Source organism: Diabrotica undecimpunctata, chromosome 10, assembly GCF_040954645.1.
Source record: "Diabrotica undecimpunctata isolate CICGRU chromosome 10, icDiaUnde3, whole genome shotgun sequence".
In the NCBI taxonomy this organism is placed as follows: domain Eukaryota; kingdom Metazoa; phylum Arthropoda; class Insecta; order Coleoptera; family Chrysomelidae; genus Diabrotica; species Diabrotica undecimpunctata.
Genome location: NC_092812.1, coordinates 4,900,110 through 4,919,805, shown reverse-complemented (window position 1 = coordinate 4,919,805; position 19,696 = coordinate 4,900,110). Strand labels below are relative to the sequence as shown.

The following is a 19,696-nucleotide window of genomic DNA, read 5'->3' as shown; positions in this document are numbered from 1 at the left end:
GACACGTTAGAAATATATTACAGTGACATAGAAATGGACGGCACAGTTACGCCGCCACCATACACCGTTCCAGAATTAATATCACCATTGGGGAACACACCAAAACCTAACACCCCGGGCAAAGGCTGCGAGCCCCTGATAAAGGCTATTTCCAAATTTAAAAACCTTTTCGATGAACCAACCATGGGCATCACAAAAATTCAGAAAGTCCAGTCAATTCCAGTATCAATCCCGCTGCTCTCACTAATTCCGCCACAGCATAAAGGAAAAAAAATACAGACTGAGACTCCCGAACCAGGTGCTGAGGATAAAAACCAATAATTGAAGCCCCACGAAGGAAGACGTTTTTTTTTTAAGAGAGAGGAAGACGATTTTTTGTTTAAGAAGACGATATTTATATTTTTTTTAGGGCGGACATTTTTTATTTCGATGTATTGTAAATTTTTTTTAGGGTAACCAAGTACCTGGCAAGGAATAAAAATAAAAAAATTTTGTTCCAAAATTTTTTTTTCCCAGGAAGAGGGGGTGTAACGATGAGTCAAAGCCATCACCGTTAAACCAGCGTGCGCGCGAACCAACCCATGAAGTAGGAGTGTATCGACAGTAGAAAGGGCAAAACTAATTACACAGCTCCGCTATATAAACCGCAACATTTCCTCATAGACAGAATCGACAGGTGTTGACTGAAGGTTCTCTTCTTCCCTACCCCGGCTTGTGGACGTGTTGAGTTTACAAGTTGTTCCGTCTCCCATACCGCCGCTATCCGAAGAGCGTGTTGAGCTCTTCACTACCCGTACTCTGAAGCAGTCGTGTTGAGACTGTCGAGGAGTGTCCTATTAACCCGAATCACTTAAGGGACGTGTTGAGTTCCTTTCCTTCCTTTGTACCTATCGTCCGCTGTTATTAAATCGATACAAAGTTACCGTAAAATTTCAGATACACACTCGCTTGCCGATAAGACTAGTTCCATATGACAAGGTCAAGCTTAATTTGAATAAATAGGCCAGGTACTGAGAAGACTAAACCAAATTGTAAATATGTACATAAGATTTTTGTCAATTTAATTTAAGGAAGACAATAAAGTTTTATTTTTATTTTGAACTCTGTCTCTGACTGTCTAAAAGCTACCCGGATAGTGACTCCTACGAGAGGACATCACACTACCTAAATTTTCAACATTTACTTTTTCAATATAAACCCAAATATTTTTAATATTATACTTATCTGAGCGTAAATTAAAGGTTTTCTTTTCCGGTTCCATGACAGCACCTACACTGTTGACATATTTTATGGTCATGCTTTGATTATTAGGTATTTTTAAATGGTCCTCACTATTATCTACTAACATTTGCGTCAACGAGGACGTCCCTGCACTAGTGTCCCCCATTGGGGGAACAAAATATAAGTTTACAACCGTAAAACACTTGTTTAACTATATGGTCAAAATTAAAATCCTAATTATACATAAAAAGTAAATTACAATACTAATTAGAAAACCGGCTCGTTTATTATGGTTTTTGCACTTAAATTTTAAATCAATACTGTTTAAGATTATTAAAAACTATAATTTTTATCGGAGAACTTTTAAATTCAAATTTTCACTTTGACAGTTATTTGACGTATGTTTTTTTTAATTAGAAGGTTGTAATTGCATATTAAAACATATATTTTAATTGCAAATAACTTTTCATAATAAGAATTGTCAATATTGTGAAATATAAATTTATTTTACTCTTGAGTTAAATTCAAATAACACTTAATAAATTGAAAATAATTTAATAATTAAATAATTTTTAACATACTTCGTATAATAATAATAAAATTTTATATCTGATAATCGCATCTTAGATTTTACACCATGCTCAACTGTTTATAGGTAATATCTATTTTTCGTAAAATTAATAACAAAAAAGTTTCCTATACCATGCCAACTTAACTGGACACACTGTATATAATATATATATATATATATATATATATATATATATATATATATATATATATATATATATATATATATAATATCTATTTTGGTATATTTATTGATAACTAATATTTTTTTTACAAAGACAATCTCATATTTCCATTTTCACTGTTATCCGACTCTTGAACTGATCATTACATATAATACATATTGTTGTTTTGTATTTCGTAATAATCTCCATTCCATTTTAATACGGCCTATTCCATAACACATCTCAAATATCGTAAAGGTAGTAGATGACAGGCAAACAGGCCTTTACGATCGGGCTGTTCGGGTGTGATTTTGTCTTTGAGAATTAATATTATTTGGGCCGTTTTCCAGTTTACAATGAATAAGTTATTATATATTTTAAATTAGATATTAAATATACAGACGGTCTCATTAAGAATGAAACGTAACTTATCTGAAGATTCTGTTTTTCAAGGAAGACGTTTCAATAAAGAGTGTGCAGATAAAATAATGTAGTTTTTAAATGATGAAAAGGTTGCTAAAGTGAGTAAATAATACTAGTATAAAATATGGGAAATAAGTCAATACTCACAATCTTAAGTAGTTGTTATTAATGAAGTTGGTAAATTTTTTGACTACCGGTTTCAAGGCTTACAATATTTGCTTCATCATCAGGCCCCAGCACGCACTTTTTATTTGTGTTAAAAACTAAAAGATATCAGGTGCAGGAAAGCTCTATAAATAAGGTACTTCTGAGAGTCACCTTCCCCCTTAAAAAATACATTCACTCGCACTTATGAGTTTTAAATTAGATTAGTTTAATTAAATAAATTTTTGTTGAACGTCACAGACATTAAAACGTAAACATAATATAACAAAAATAACAACCTTTATTTTGTCATCTTCAACCTTTTTAGTGTGTTATTGTTATATAAAATGAATTTACATCAATTAACGGTCGAATTAATCACTCACGCCCGGTTCCACCAACGTGAGCTAAGTAAAATCTTACGTAAGTTTTGCTTAGTCAAAAAAATTTCTTAGTTAAAATCTGCGTTCCACCAAACAAGTTCTTACTTAACTTAACCAAGAAAAAACTTAAATTATCAAAGATACCAACTTCGCAAAATTGTCAAAAATTCTTAACCTGTTGACTCGTTATTAACAAAAAAGAAGAAAAATTTGTGTAATGTGTCATTTTTGATGCTGTCTAATGTCATTTCAATCATTATATCAATTATATTTTGGTAAGCCTCCTTGTGTATTTTGCGAATTTATTCTGTTGTTAGTTAATAATAGTAAATATTAATTTAAAATTTAGGGATATTTTTAAAAATAGTAATTTATAGTAATAGTATAGTGATAATAATAGTAGTTTTAAACATAGATTATAGTTTTGTTTTGTCAAGAGTTAGAGTGTGGAAGTTTATATTAATATGGAAAAAGTTACCAAAAGAGTGAACTTTTCTACCCAAGAAAAAGAGGAATTGATTTCCTTGGTGTCCAAATACAGGGACATCATTGAAAATAAAAAGACCAATGGTGTGTCTACCAAAGACAAAGATCATGCTTGGGAACAATTAAATTTTGAATTTAATTCAAAAGGTCTTAATACTTTTCGAACTAAGGACCAATTAAAAAAGTATTGGGCTAATCTAAAACAATCGCAAAGGCAGGCAGCAGCAACTCAAAAAATAAATAGAATGAAAACTGGAGTCTCAGAATGAACCAGATGAGACTGTATTGGAAATAATAAACTGCAAAACAGTCGTTGGGTTGGACAACCCGTATGATGATGAATCTGTACTGGATAAAAGCCTTTTTGTAGTAACAGGTATGTAATCTTCAATATTTAATATACAATTCAAATTATTTAATTTTTTTTTGTTTTCAGAGACAGAAAATCAAATAGAGGATTGTACTCATGTAGAGTTTCAGAGTAGTCAGTTTAGTGTGAGTGATAATTCAACCTTTATTAGACCAAAGACTGATAACATTTTAAACTGCAAGCAGTTAACTAATATTTGCGAAGGTAAGCAACATTCTAAACACAAAAATCTGCAAATTTTGCAATGTTATGCCACTTGACCCACTTCATTTTGCAACTGGACAATAGTACATACATAATTGAACAATTGGAAATTATAATACCCAATGAAATAAGGATTTTAGCTTCTAATATTAATGATTATACTAAAAATTAGCATATACATTTGCCTTGCCATCCAAAAAGAGCATAAAAATAGAGTAACCTCTGTTATGAAAATTAATAAAAATTATTAGTAGTGGTAAAGAACTATTGCTAGTGGCCATACTCTATAGTTATTAATAGTATGGTGTCCAACTATTGATAGTTGCTGATATTGATTCATATATGATATTGATATATGAAAAAAATTATTTATTTTTATTTATTTATTTAACTAAATATAACTTACATGTATGTACAATACATAATTCAATGTACTTGTTCTTCTAATAAATAATAAATTGTATATGCTCACATGTTCATTAGAAATAATTTTAACACTTTATAAACCCACATACTCCATGCCATGCTACCACCTGATATTGTAGTATAGCTCTAACATTACAATTACATTTATGTTTGTTTCGAACTTTACCTTAAAATTAAATATGTGTACCTTTTTCAGATTCACAAGATGGAGATAACAAACCGAAGGCGAAACAACAAAAAAACAAATGTAAGATTCCAAGTAATGATCCACCAAAAATAGTAGATTTAAAGGCCCAGTATCTTGGGTACCAAATAGAAGAAATGAAAGAGAGGCTGGAAATAAAGAAAGAAGAGAGGGCCTTTCAAGCAAAACTCCAGGCCCTACAAATAAAACAAAAAGAAGTAGAGTTGGAAATAATGCTTCAACAAAAAAGAAAACTTATGTTCGAGAATGAAGCGCTAGAGAATGAAATAAAAAAAAAATTGTAAACAATAATCAGTTAATAATATTTCAATAAAAAGTCATTATTTATTATATTATTATTTCTGTTATATACTGACACATTGTAGTTGATGTCATCTTTTTTATTTATTTATTGGAATAAAATTAACATGTCCATATAACTAAGGTAAAGTATAAAGTATGAAGTCTATTATATAAATATAGTATAGCCTTTTTTTTTTTTTTTTTTTCGTCTTTATAGAGGGGGGGTCTGGAATCTTTAAAAGACATCTTAGTCCAGGGCGCCGCCTGACTAACTTTAGTGCAGGATTCGTTCTTCGTACTCTCGGCGATAGTTCCCGAGGTACTTTAAAATGCCCTCTCGTCGCCGAGTCTACGCCGAACGCCTACCTGCTAAACCAGACCCTCCTCTGTCATCCAGCGATCCGGAAGCGGAATGGCCGCTGTAAGGCCGGCATCACTTCCGAATCACTACCTTTATTCATTCATTCTCCATTCATACACATCCACACTCTATTCATCAGCAAGGAGGTTCCCTGTCTCGTTCCAGGTAGCGCGTAGAAGACACTCATCGCTCCTAGTTCGGCATTATTTCCAGATGGGCATTTCCTCCTTCCCCACAGTCTGACTCACGCATTCCAACTCACACAGTGTGACCCACTTTTCTAGCTTCACCTTTCAGCATCATTCACTCTTACCTTTAGCGTTGGTTTAGCAATCTTTCTTCCTCTTCCTTTTTCTTGATTACTGCACGGATATAGCTATGTATATTAGTCCAAACTAATTTATTTTCAATCATTCTCTCAATCATTTCTCTCACTGTAACAAAATTCACACCTGTCTCTCTCTCCATTCTGTTCCTTTCCACTATCCATCTGCTGCAATCTAACATCGTATGTGTCACAGTGTCCGAGTATCCACAGTATAGGCATTCATCTGTATCAGCCTTTCCGATCCTATAGAGGTAGGCCCTAAAACACCCGTGTCCTGTGAGCACCTGCGTCAGGAAATAATTCAGTCGCCTGTGGCCACAGTCCACCCAATCTCTTATGTTTGGGATCAGCATTTTCGTCCACTGTGCCACATCTTCCGTGTTGTTCCATTCTTCTTGCCATCTTTCAACTGACCTTTCCCTTTCCTGTCTTTTCTCGGCCACAGTAAGGTTTGGACCTCTTCTCTCATACAGCTCTTTTCTTTCCATCGCCAAAACATGCAACGGAACACATCCAGTGATGGTCCATAAGGCTGCCGCAGACACAGTCCTGTAGGCGCATGCCACTCGCAACAGACTTGTTCTGTCTACTCGTGTCATGAGACTCCTACAGGCAGTTATCTCTACGGCCTCGCTCCAGACTGGTGCCGCGTAGAGGACGATCGATTGTACAACACCGTGTAAGACCCTCCTCCTTTCGGATTTGGGTCCTCCAATGTTCGGCATCACCCTCCCCAACGCAGCCGTACTATTCGCAGCCTTCCGGACCACCTCCCGCACGTGCTCTCCCCATTTTCCATTCTGGTGCAATGTCACTCCTAGATACTTTACATGTTTCTTAGGTGTTAGACATGCTCCCGCACATTTTAGTTCAATATTTTGCCTATTCCTTGTCCCCTTCAGAATGATGGCTTCGGTTTTCTCTGTCGCAAGTTTCAGTCCGTGCTGCGTCATCCATTTCTTTACGACGCCGCCTGCGTTTCTAACCCGGTATTTGAGATCTGGCTCATCCCGAGCCACTACCAGTACAGCGAGGTCATCCGCGAATGCGAAGGGGGTTGTACCCTCTCCGTATTCACAGTGCATAACCCCGTCATATGCCAGATTCCATAGCGTCGGGCCCAAGACAGATCCCTGGGGTACCCCGGCCGTCACGTCCACGATCGTGCCCTTTTTCACCATAATCCTTCTTTCGGACAGATACTCCGCCACCACATTCATCAGGTAACCAGGACATTCTCTCTCCTCCATTGCCTTCATTACCTCGTTCCACTGCAACGTATTGAATGCATTCTTAACATCAAACAACAGCAGAGCCGCCCAGCGATGTTCATCCCCTCTGTTGCGCAATGCTTCGAGTACACTCATGATTGCATCAATCGTGCTTTTCCCTTTACAAAAACCAAATTGCCTCCTTGATAAACCACCTGACCTCTCTATCATGTCGTCTATGCGTACTCGCAGCATCCTTTCATACAGCTTACTGATGCATGGAAGCAGACAGATGGGGCGATACTTTTCCCTAGCTTTGGGAAGCAGTATTAACCTCGATGTCCTCCAAGGCTCAGGAAAAGTTTGTGCTTCCAGCAGTGCATTCATATGTTCCAGAAGCCACGCAGGTTCCACCCGTCCTAGACCCTTCACCGCCTCAGGTGGTATCTGATCTAGTCCTGGGGACCTACGAGTCTTCAGTGAACCCAATGCCTCGATAAGTTCATCCATGGTAAAGGGTACAGCTCGCTCAGCTCCTTCATCCCTCCATACACCATGACATCTGCCGTCCGGAAAGAGCTCTCTTGTTACCTCAAGCTTCTTATCCATAGGCATTTCGTAAGGAGAATACGCATGGAACTTCTTCATGACGATCTTGTACCCCTGACCCCAGATGTCCTCATCCAGCTGTTCACACAACTCTTTCCAGTGCCTTCTTTTTTCTGTACGGATTTTCCTGTACAGTTCCCTCTTCCTTGCGCGGTACTCTTCCTCGATCTCCTCGATGATCTCAGGGTTGATTCCTGCTCTACCTCTTGCTCTTGTTAACCTTCTTCTCATCGCTATACACACATTTCTTAGTGCCTCGATGTCCGCATTCCACCAATATGGCATCCTGTTGACATCTTGGCGACCAATCTTGCTTCCCTCCATCGCTTCTTTAATGACTCTCTCCAGGCTTTCCACTGTCGGTGATTGACCCTGCATTATGCTCACTCTCCATTTAATTAGTTCCTCGTATACTTTCCAGTCATTCCTATCGCCGCATCTGCCCATCGACGTCCCGGATGCACGGACCGTGTTAGTGGTCCCCTTTCCAGATATCGAGAACTCAATGTATTGATGTTCAGTTCCAGTGTAGTCTGGCAAAACCTTCCAACCTACTGCTTTCGCCGCTATTTCTTGTGTCGCCATGGTCACGTCGATGTACGTACCTGTACCTCTCCTAACAAACGTAGGTTCCAGACCTGTATTCAGAACCACTAGGTCTAGAACACCCACCCAGTCAGTTAGTATCCTGCCGCGAGCATCGGTGATGGGAGATCCCCAGTCCGCTGCTTTTGCGTTAAAATCTCCCAGCACTACGTATTCTCCTCCTGTGTTTCCCACTTCCTGCATGATCTCGTCTATCTTCATCTCGTACTCGCCCACCGTCACGTTTGGAGAAATATAACAGCAGACCAGTCGCACCCCCTCCATCCGAACAATCACATATCCTTCTTTCGGCTTAATTTCATACACTCGCAGTTTCCTATTGTAGATTCGTACAGCAGCTCTCCCGGTCGTATCTACAAACCATCCTCTTCTTTTCACCGCTGTTGGATTTGGTTCCGCCGTCACCAGCACATCGATGTTCTTTTCTACTGCGGCAGTCTCAGCAAGATCATGTGCTAGTCTTGCCGTTCCCACATTAGTTTGGAGCACTCTCAGCTCTCGAGTCATGTTTTCTTTGTTTGCCATTTCTAAACCTTGGATTTCTTTCGCGCTCTCTTTTACACTCTCATACTCTTGGGACTAGTCCTCAGTTATTTCTATTTTCAACCAGTCGGTTGAACTTTGGGCATATTCTTGAATTTGCCACATGCCCATTCACGTCGCAGTTGAGGCATCTGGTTGTTTCTTCTTTGCATTCCAGCGCTATGTGACCCTCTTTGCCACATCGGAAGCAACATCCTCTTCTGTTCTGCCCCTTGCAGTGCCATTGTTTGTGTCCAAAGGCAAGACATCTCAAGCATCTCGGTATTTCTAACCTTGATTTTATCACTCGGCAGGATGTGTAGTCTACTTTTATTCTTTTCATTTGCAAGATCTTTTCGGCAACATCTTCATCCACATCGATCACGGCACTCATCATCCCTCTTACTGCGCCTCGTGTTTCGGTCCAAATTTTTATAATGTCACAGACCCGCTCTTTTCCAGCTGCTTCCTCTGTGGCCTTTTGGATCTCTTCCTTTGTTGTATTGGGTGGGATTTCCTGTATTAAGAGTCTTTTCTTCACGATGCCTCCTTTTGCCACTGCTCTCGACACGCATGTATTATCAGAGAGAAGTTTCTTCACTTCCTCTGCCTTTTCCCGTCCTCCGACCAACTCCAGTGATATTCCTTGGTCTCTAGTCTGTCTGATCCTTTTAATGTCAATGTCCTTTCTTCCTGTCAGCTTGTTTTTTACCTCTGTCATTAAATCCACAAAGGATTTTTCTTTGGTTTTATTGATGATTACGACTCCATTTTGTTCTTTGGACTTGGTGTTGATATTGGTCCACCTTCTTGTTGTTTTTTTACCTAGGAGCGTGATCGTTACATCTCTTCCTCTTACAGCCCATTCCATAATTTTTCTCGATGTCTCAACTCCCAGTGCTGCCGGTGTGTGGATTCCCAGGTTTTCTCTTCCCAGCTCCTCCATCTTCTGTACCAGTTTCCTGCATGTTTTCAGGAACTTCACCGGCACAGGTTCTTCCTTTTTGTTTGGGAGAAGTTTAAATCCATACTTCTCCTTGTGGATCCACGTTCCATCTTTATGAACAGACATCGTGACTTTCGTAGTTCCCAGGCCGCCCTCCTCATCCACCTCCGCTGGAGCACCTGGTAGCTGCGGAAACATAGCTTTGGCCTTTTCCATGGCTTTGTTGTCCTCGTCATTGTTGGTGACAAAGACTGCCACGTCTCCTGTTAATTCTGAGATGTTACCTTCTTTCACTATAGTCCTAGTGAAGACCTCCTCTGGCCAGTCTTCATTTAGAAATTCTATTGTTTCCTTCTCTTCCTTACATGTTGTCATCTTATTTGTGATAGCGTCTACCCTTCGTTTAATGGCTTCTGGATTCTCTAGATCCACTTGAACCCCCATTGTCGCCAACTTCTTAACTTTCAAGGGTTCCATGTTGATCTGCACACCTCTGGATGTCATGCATACAGACTTTCTTGGAGCCTCTTCTTCATTATTTTCCTCCACTTCCTCGATATAATCGAGCATCCGATTTCTCAAGATGTCGACCTCCCTCTTTATGGATAGCCTTGTATTTGGCACCTTTCTCATAAGTTTCCCGAGTTCCGCTACGCTGTCCTGGAGACGCTCCAACTTTGATCTAGTTTTGTAGTTCAGTGGCTTCCCCTCTTCCTCTAAACTGGACGTTTCTGTCCTGTTGCTTGGTTTTCTTTTTCTTGACCTCCTTTTTTTCCATTCATCGTCAAAGCTGCATCTGCTGTCTGAGCTGCTTGCTGCTTCGTCTTCCTTTCTTTCGTTTTCTTTCCTTAAAATCTCCTCCCTCATTTTATTTTTTTCTTCCTTCTGCCTGTTTTCCCCTTTCTCTTTTTCTCCTCCCTTTATTTCTTCCTCTCTCTTGGTTTGCTGATTTTCCCTTTCTTCCCTATCCTTCCTGCTATTTCTGTTTGTTTTATTTCTATCTACAATTTCTTCCACTTCTCTTCTCCAGTTTTTCTTCCCTTGAGTTTCATCCCTTTCTTTCACTCCTCCTCTTCTACTTTCTTCTTCATCTCCACTGTTCCCTTTTCCGTCTCTTTTATTTTTCTTTTTCTTTCTCATCTTTCTTCCCACGAGTTGGGTCGTGCTGATCGGTCCAGTGGGGCAGTGCGCCCTTACCCCACCAAGGCTGTTTTCCCCTCAGGTTCGCCACCTCCCTTGGGCATCGCTTGTAGCCCACTTTATTACCCCTGGGCCATGCACCTCTTTGGCACGATGGTGTTACACCTTGAGGTTAGGGAGGCGGTATATTAGGATTATGCATAGCCGCCTGCCCTATGCATATCTGTTTGTATGGATGTTAAGAATCTAAATTAATAAAAGTGTTAATTAATAAAATTGACTTGAAATTTGGTGGATGGCCGGAGATGAGCCACGGTGACCAATCCAGGCTCATCTGCGCTCATCCTACTGTAGGATGGGTTTTATTATATAGGAAGAAATGAAGATTTTTATTAAAGAAATGTGTTTGGATAATTTGAAAAAAAATGTAGTGTCTTGTGCACCCGGTACACAGACGCTGGACGTTAGTTGGATTGTACTTAGCTTTATCGGTCGTGCTCCCCGGGATATATCCCACAATAGAGGGACCAAGACTGATGACTAGCCTTTTCTACCACGGCGAGGTTATTTTATAGCCCAAGATGATTATCTAATTTTGACCTAATTTTCTCGCTACCATTGCTTCTTAGATTTCAACACTTCAAACTTCTATTTGGAAATCTTCGTTTTATTTTTCTAACTATCTGTTAATCCCTGGAGATGTCGATACTACTACATAAGCTTAACAATGTTGTCAATAGCCTTTTGAGGACCATCTACTTTGAGTAGTTTTTCTTTATCATACGGACTAGAAAATACTCATAACAAGTCTGGTTTTATTCTGGACTTCTTTCAGGATCTTGGCCAGTGTGGCATATAATAGTTCGTTTGCAAAGGGTCCATATAAGCCTGCATATAAGCATATCGATTTGCATTGGTATACCTGTAGGATATCCGGGCAAATCACTAAATTTAGTAAATCCTTTACCATGTATTGTTTTTTATGGGAGATTTGGTTTATTATTGCATTCACTACAATGAGTACCACGTTTTCTGATAAAACTATACCATATGTACACATTTTTACACCTAGACTGTAATTTCTTCCCTGAATATTCCTGAAAGAAGTGAATTGTATGCAATGCAGCCACTTCGATGTCGAATGGAAAAAACGCCAGGATATGGAGGTATAATTTATCTATCTGGGTATGCAAGACCTAGACAATCGCCTTGTTGTTCTATGAATCGGGGCTTAAATGGACAGCAGTCTGTATGTACATTGATCTGTTTTTGAAAACAACGAATCGTCTTTAGGTGATGAGTTTTTAGCCATCGTAGGTTCGTAGTCGTAGGGATTTCTATACATTGTTTTATCGGATTTTGGTGTATATTTGCTAATTTTAAAACCTTTACCAGCCTTCTTGTATCTATACAAAGATTTTCTTTCTTTGATTTTAACTAATAGACTTTTCGTTTAGATTTATTTGTAAATGCGTCACTATAAGCTTGCCAAAACAGGACATCCTGATGTAGACATCTATTGGGAGATGTTATATAAATTTGCCTCTTAAAAATTGTGTCGTGAGAACATTTTCTTCATCTTCAGTTGAATAAGTTATGCTGGTAGCATCTTTGTGTAAATCTTTAAAAATATGTGAAATTTATTCAAAGCTTCTTCAGCTTACTCAGGATACAGAGAAAACAGGCAAAAAAGAGACTTTCCATTTTTTATAATGGTAAATTTTGGGCAATTAGACGATTAAAATCAGTTTCCCATACATCGAGGGGAGCATTATCTAAAAAATTGAATGTTACACATTTTTCATCAAAATTATCATCATTGTTGTTGTATTTTGGATCAAAAGTCATATTATCCATAAAAACTGTAACAAAATAAGATTTTCTGTTGCTATTTTATCCATTTCCTTAACCAAATTTCAAATTTTAATATATATGAGATCTTAACGGAATTTTTCATATATTGTCATTTTGACAGTTTTGTTATATAAATAATCAACTGGATGCATTTTCATGAAAAAGGTACTTGGGGGCACCGTAAATAAACCCACAAACTGGCACATATACAAAATGTGATTAAAATGTTCATAAGTAATTGTCAAAAACACTATAATCCAGGTTCTTATCTTACCGTTGATAATTAGTGTCATTGCGTGATATGCTTTCGATGTGGAAATAATTTCGTCTTCACTTAAATCAGTTGTACTGGAAGTAAATTATTTAAACAGATTAGCAATAAAGTTTGTTGCACTACTAATTTCTACATCCGACAGCATCCAATTATGTGGTAACATCTTTTTGTAAGTCTTTACAGAAATATCCAATTTATTCAGATCTTCTTCAGCTTGCTATTATTCATGATCTATTAAATAATGAAAAGTGATTTTCTGTTGCTATTTTGTTCATTTTTACCTTAAAAATTGGATATTTATAAGATCTTAACGGAAAATTTTGATATACAAACTAAATGTCATAATGACACTATGGGACAACAACGACTTCCCAAATATAGTATAGCCTAGTATATAAATTTTATATACTACGATTTTTGTGGAGTATAATTAGTTGTTATATATTTGTTTTCAATACATTTTAAGCCAATGACTGTTCTATGTTTAAAAATATAAAAGTATTGAAATTGCATAGAAGTTAATAAAGTATACATAAAAAAAATAAAAGAAAAATATAAAATGAAAATATGTGTAGTATAGTGAAACTTTAGAATTGATCAAAAAGACATAATGATATTCATGGTAAATATTTTTGGCATTTCTTTATTCTCGCTAACATTAAGGCTGAGTAAAATAGTTTTCAATAAAAAGTCTTCTAATTTGATCATTATTTCGGTTTCCTGCTGGCACAATGTAATTGTCATCTATCACAATATATTCACCAATATCATCATTGGCTGGAAGTTGTGGTTCGTCTTGCCTGACTGTTACATTATGCTGCAGACAAGCTGTGGCAACAATAATGGGTAATACACTTCTCAAACTTAATCGGCATCCATATGCCACAATAGGGAATCTTCGCTTCCAAACACCAAACAGTTGTTCCACCTTTACTCTCGTTCCTATGTGAACTTCATTATAACGCCTTTCAGCATTTGTTTGCGGATTTCTGAGAGGAGTTAACAAAAAGTTGGTGCATGTGTAGCCGCCATCTCCTAAAATTATTGTAATTTAATATTGATTATTAGTTACATGTAGGTGAGGAAAATGTGTGAGTATTTAATTAATTACAGATAGACATCACTATATTAATGTCAGTGATCATATCACCAGTGGGATTCCATATAGATTGTAAGTATTGTCCTGTATAAGACAGACAAATATAAAAAAGAAATAACAATGTTTTTGTGTAATATAAAATGCTCACCTAATAAAACTCCATTTGCAAAAACTCCTCTCATAAATCTTTGTTTCACTACTGAATTGTTTAGAATGATTTGGTCATGGGCAGATCCAGGCCATCGTGCTGTTATATTTTGGAACAGACCATCAGCTGAGCATACTGCTTAAACGTTAATACTAAAGTATCCTTTTCTGTTCCTGTAAATTTCTGAATCATTTCCCCCTATAACAAAATAGTAACATTATAGTTATATGCAGTAGTTAAGTGACTTTTTAAATACACACTCTTACCAGGTGATGTTATTTTTATGTGAGTGCCATCAATGCATCCAACCTCTCTTGGGAACCCTCTCATTTCATACCATTTATTCTGTTGCTCTCGAACTTCTTCTATATTATTTGGTAATTGAATGTAGCGAGGTCTCATTGATGCTATTAAGGGAGTAACCCGTTGAACAATCCTACAAACAGATGACTTCGAAGGTCCAAAGATGTCACTTATACTTAATAAATGTCCTCCTGTGGCATATGCTCTTAGACAAATTAAAAACTGGTCCATCGGACTTAAACATTTATTTCTGAAACAAGCAAAACTTTCATTGTAAAGCCCTTTAAACTGATTCAATGTTAAATTTGCCTCACCTTGCACTAGTAAACTGCAACTGTTCTTCTATTTGAGATAATACTTCAAAAGCACTGTTTTTTGATAATCGAAATCTTTCAAAAAAATCTTTTTCAGTATATGTTTCAAAATAGCTTGTTCGTTTGACTTGCCTTGGGATTCTAACGACCATATTATCCACTTCATCTACTTCATCCACTACATTCAATTGATTTTCCATCTGATTGTACTCATCAAGCCCAAATAAATCTTCCGCATCCAAATCCATAACGACCAGATCCATTTTTGCAAATATATCACACTATATTCTATATATACATGATAAACTATACACTTCGGTGGAATTAAAAATATATATATATATATATATATATATATATATATATATATATATATATATATAATCTCCTATCAACACTAAAATATCTACGTACACTGTATATACACTATCAACTATTATATACTACGTTTTACTATAAATTACGGCAGAATTTATAAAAAATAGGAATATAAAAATTAAATTAGATAAAAAAAAATGCGAAAGTTAACATAACATCTACAGAATAAATTTAAATTTAACCTCACTTATATGTCAATATATGACAGATGAATGTGCTCCAAGTTAAAATTTTTGCTTAAGTCGTCATAGTAGCTGACTTGAGCTTAAGCAAAAATATTTATACTTAAGTAAATATTTTTAGTTGGTGGAACGAAAGTTAACGGACTTAAGTAAAAACTATTTCTTAAGATAAAATTTTCACTTAAATCACGTTGGTTTAACTGGGCTTCAGTGCATAGACAAACTCAGTTTTTTACTTCCACAGGATATATTAGATGATTTTCTTTTCAGACAGAATAATTCCTATAATAAATTATTCAATAAAATAAAAATTGCTAATATTAATAAACGTAAAAACTTAATAAAAGCAATAAACTATATCTACAGTAGTTTCAATGATAGATGGATAAAAAACATTTCCTATATTGAGGTACCTCTTCAAATTTTAGGCTTTTTAGCTCTAGGTCCTAAATTTAGTTTACCTACAACACCTAAATATATTTACATCTAAGTTAATTAGTGAAGTAGAGCACATTATCACTTGGACACCACAGAAAGATCAGAATCTTAACAAAAGTTTAGCTACGAATCATATTACAAATTTTATACAACACAATAAACATCTCAAGTCACCTTCTTTTGCTATTGAAAAAGAAACTAGAATCTTCCTTAAAAATAATCCTAATCTTCTTGTCACAAAAGGCAATGTAACCGTCCTTATGAATAGAGACACATATATATTCAGAAATCATTGGACCTCCTGAATGATCGCGATACGTATGTATTGATTGATAAAGATCCTACCACTTTAATGGAGAATGCGTGCAATAAGTTAGTTAAACGACTCAAAGGAAATGATTACATCTCTTCTGAAATAGCTAAATCTATTACTACCTATAACGGCATTTGTCCAAAATATTATGGATTACCTTAAGTTTATAAACCAGAAATACGTCTTAGACCTATAGTATCTTGCATTAAATCTTCTATTCAACCGTTAGCCAAAATGATAGCCCAGGTATTAACCACTTTCTTTGATGTGTTTAATAAATTTAAAATAAAAGATACTTTCGATTTTGTGCAAAAAATTAATAACACAGTTATACCAAACAACTTCGTAGTGGTGTCTTTTAATGTAGTCTCACTATTCACCAATATACCTCTTGACTTAATAACTTTTAACTAACACTTATGGAAGAACCTTTTGACCTAATATAACCGAATGGCAATATTCCAAAAATAGTGTTCATAGAGATTATTGCTTTTTTGTATAATCGTACTTATTTCTCATTTGATAGTAAATTTTACAAACAAAAATTAGGACTACCGATGGGTGGAGCAGCCTCACCAATTTTAGCTGAAATATTTATGAATAACTTGTTGTATTCTGTACATCAACATCTGTCGCTCATCGGGAAGAAAAGTGACACAACTCAAAAAATGCATAATTCCAGTTATCTTGTTAAATTGACTCCAAATATCCTATACTTTTACCAGGAAAAATGTCACATGGATATCTACTACCAACTTCGAAAGATGGCGGTAGTGTCATTATTCCTTTGGTGGTAAAATGAATACTTTTATTCCGGAAGAATGACACTTTTTAGTTGGGTTCTGACGTTTGAAGTGAACGTATCGATTTTTATCAAGAAAACCGTTATATTTTGAGAAGTGTCCTAGTATTTTTCGGCGTTTCGTCGGAAAAGTGAGATATTTAGATTTGTTTCGTTGCTCTTGAAAAGGTGAGTAGGTTTCTTATTACATTTTTAATATAATATAGTCATATTTTAAGTTATGCAATTATTCGTAAAGTATTTGATAAAATATATTTTACGTTTGTGTTTTTTTTTTTCACATGTGACATTATCCTTGAAATAGATTTACTATTTATCGTGACTGTTGAAATATTTAGAGAAATGATTTTTTTCTCGTATATTCATCTACTTTTTTGTAAATAACTAAACATTATAATAGTTAGTGATGGACAGAATCAAATACCTACTTATAAGTTGATTTAAAAAATAAAATACTGTTTAAAATTTATCAATTATTCCTGATTTGTTTAATGTTTATATTCGTTGAAAGGGCTGATTATTATTTAAAAAAGATTGTATCCCCAAGCCCTATTTGCCATTTTATGAGTCTTTGTAGATTACCTGATTACCTACTATTTACCTGTTATATTCAAGTATTTTCGTTTTATCAAGTGTTAGACATAAAATGTTTATTTTCTCTTATATGTTTAATAATATTTTTTTATACTAGTAAGATAATTTCCATATTATTATAAATAAAATTTTATTTATAATAATATATTTTATTAAGTTAATACTTTCAATAATTTTTAGAAAAGTGACCATCATTTTAAAAGGAAAGTGACATAAGTCAAAATATTTATCATTTTTTCTTTGTTAAATCAGATATCATATTTTTTTGGTTTTGCTTCTTACACAATTAGAAACATTCACTTACCCGTATTCTTCGTTTTTGATTTGAAAATTTTAGCAATTACCGTTTAAAATTGACAGTTAAATTAAGATCTAAAAAATCTATTTCTGTCTCTCCTGAAACATGATGTTTTTTGACTTGTGACACTGTTCTTCCAGATGAGCGATGTACACTTTCAATTTCTTTTTCTGTACCAAATATGTAGATGATTTAATAACATCAGTACCACAAGGTGAGGTACAGAATACACTTACAATTTTTTATTCATTTAATACTCATTTGCAATTCACAGTTGAAGAGGAGTCAAACTCTTCGGTACCCTTTCTTGATAACACCATCTGTTTAGATTGATATAGAAAAACTACTAACTCAGGTAGAAATATACCCTTTAACTCATATCATCCCATGAAACAGAAAGTTAGCACCGTTCTAGCAATGAAAAATAGAATATTAAAAATCTCACATCCAACTTTTACTGAAAAGAATTTAAAACTGTTGTTTGACACATTACTATGCCATTATTATCCTAAAAATTTGCTTAATAAACTTTTGTATTCATACACAGAACGTAGTGCAAATGACGATATGTCTGGTCATGATCGTTCAGCATCTAACAGCGTCGTACAGTTGAAGTATGGATCATTACCTTATATAGAAGGTTTAATACAATCTCTCACTAGACTATTTAGTCAAATTTAGTCAAAATTTAACATCAAAATAGCCAATTATAACAACAAAAAACTCAATTTGTTCTATTCTAAACTAAAAGAGCCAGTTCCACTAGATAAGAACTGTAACGTAATCTACGGTATACCCTGTGAATGTGACAAAATATACAAAGGTCATACAAGTCAACGACTCAGTAAGCGCCTAGCTCTTCACAAAAGTGACTGTAAACATAAATCCCTAGCAACTAGTTTGAGTATTCATGTTAACGACAATGACCATCGTGTCCTATATGATGAGGCCATAATTCTAGATAGAGCTGAAAAAAAAGCTCATGGTAAAATCTTAGAGATGTGTTATATTAATAATTGTTCTAATTCACTTAACCACAAAAAAATGTTGATAACTTAAGTTCCATCTATACTTATGTTTTACAACAGAAATTCACTAAAAATAAAAAACTACCACCTTCTTATATTAGATTTACATAATACTGTTGCTCCACACTTCACTGTAACGTACTGTTGTTATTTTCTGTGTGTTGTGACTCAGTTTATTGTTATTGCCTGCACTACAAGTGTACTTAAATTTAATTTAATCCACAATACAATTGAAGGGTACAGGCAAAGAAGGTGCTATGTCAAAAAAATAAGTTTCGAGAAAAACGGTTTTAAAGGTTTGGACTCTCTGGTGTTTGTTTATTATGGGAAAATAAGAGGTGACACATTTTTTAATAATGTATTGGAATGTTACCTTTTAGACAGTTAAATATGAATAGCCAAAATACAAATGCATAAAAAGTAATAAAACATTTTGTAGAAAATTGCAATTTTTACAGGGCAAAAAGGTGTTTTGTCAAATAACTTAATATTATTAAATAATAAATTTAAAATCTATATAAATAAAACTAAAAGCGTTTCCTTACGAAAAAAGAGGATGTGGTAAAATTTTTCAGGTGTTGAGACTGTTGAGTGCTTTATTGATCCTAGAACAAAAAAAAATTTAGGGTCAATTCGTATACAGATGAGGTTGTCTAGCTTACCGCAATAGATAATCATAAAGCTCAAAGGTAATGCATCGGTTTGTCTTCTGCAAATATGGCAACTGGTTAAAGTAGTCTTGAGCCGCTGAGCCACAAAATATCTTCAGCTCTTGGAGATTCTTCCATTTCATTTTACTAATGGGTAAAAGCGCTAAAAGAAATTTTCCTGTTACAGAAATATTTCAAAGGTAAAAATGTGTCTCTTACTTTTATACAAGTGATCAGGCAGTTCAAACTGGTTGCCTTCTAATTTGATTTTAGTTTTATATTTGGGATTAGTAACAGCAGTAGTTTCCCACGCACCATTGTAGCTGTCTCGGTGAAGTATCATCCTTGAATGTTCTTTTTCTATTTTCATTTCCCTAATCTGCCTAGAAGGTAATGGACATGTTCCTCAATAATGTCTAT

At 35.3% G+C, this 19,696-nt stretch overlaps 2 protein-coding genes across 3 annotated transcripts in view; one reads left to right on the top strand and one right to left on the bottom strand.

The window, feature by feature from the left end:
* Positions 1-19,696, bottom strand: part of LOC140451851 (putative receptor-type tyrosine-protein phosphatase mosPTP-1) — an 850,513-nt gene that overhangs the window by 556,802 nt on the left and 274,015 nt on the right. The window lies entirely within an intron of this gene.
* Positions 3,370-4,916, top strand: LOC140452203 (uncharacterized). The gene is made up of 4 exons (XM_072546320.1): positions 3,370-3,475; positions 3,666-3,767; positions 3,828-3,965; positions 4,588-4,916. The coding sequence occupies exons 1-4, from the start codon at positions 3,370-3,372 to the stop codon at positions 4,878-4,880; spliced, it is 639 nt and encodes a 212-aa protein (XP_072402421.1). The 3' UTR covers positions 4,881-4,916.

What these genes read in the sequence shown, in the direction of transcription:
- LOC140452203 (XM_072546320.1), top strand. Translation starts at nt 3,370, where the DNA reads ATGGAAAAAGTTACCAAAAGAGTGAACTTTTCTACCCAAGAAAAAGAG. An exon ending in AAGCCTTTTTGTAGTAACAG is followed by an intron (nt 3,768 to 3,827) that starts GTATGTAATCTT and finishes TTTTGTTTTCAG; the next exon opens with AGACAGAAAATCAAATAGAG. An exon ending in GTTAACTAATATTTGCGAAG is followed by an intron (nt 3,966 to 4,587) that starts GTAAGCAACATT and finishes TACCTTTTTCAG; the next exon opens with ATTCACAAGATGGAGATAAC.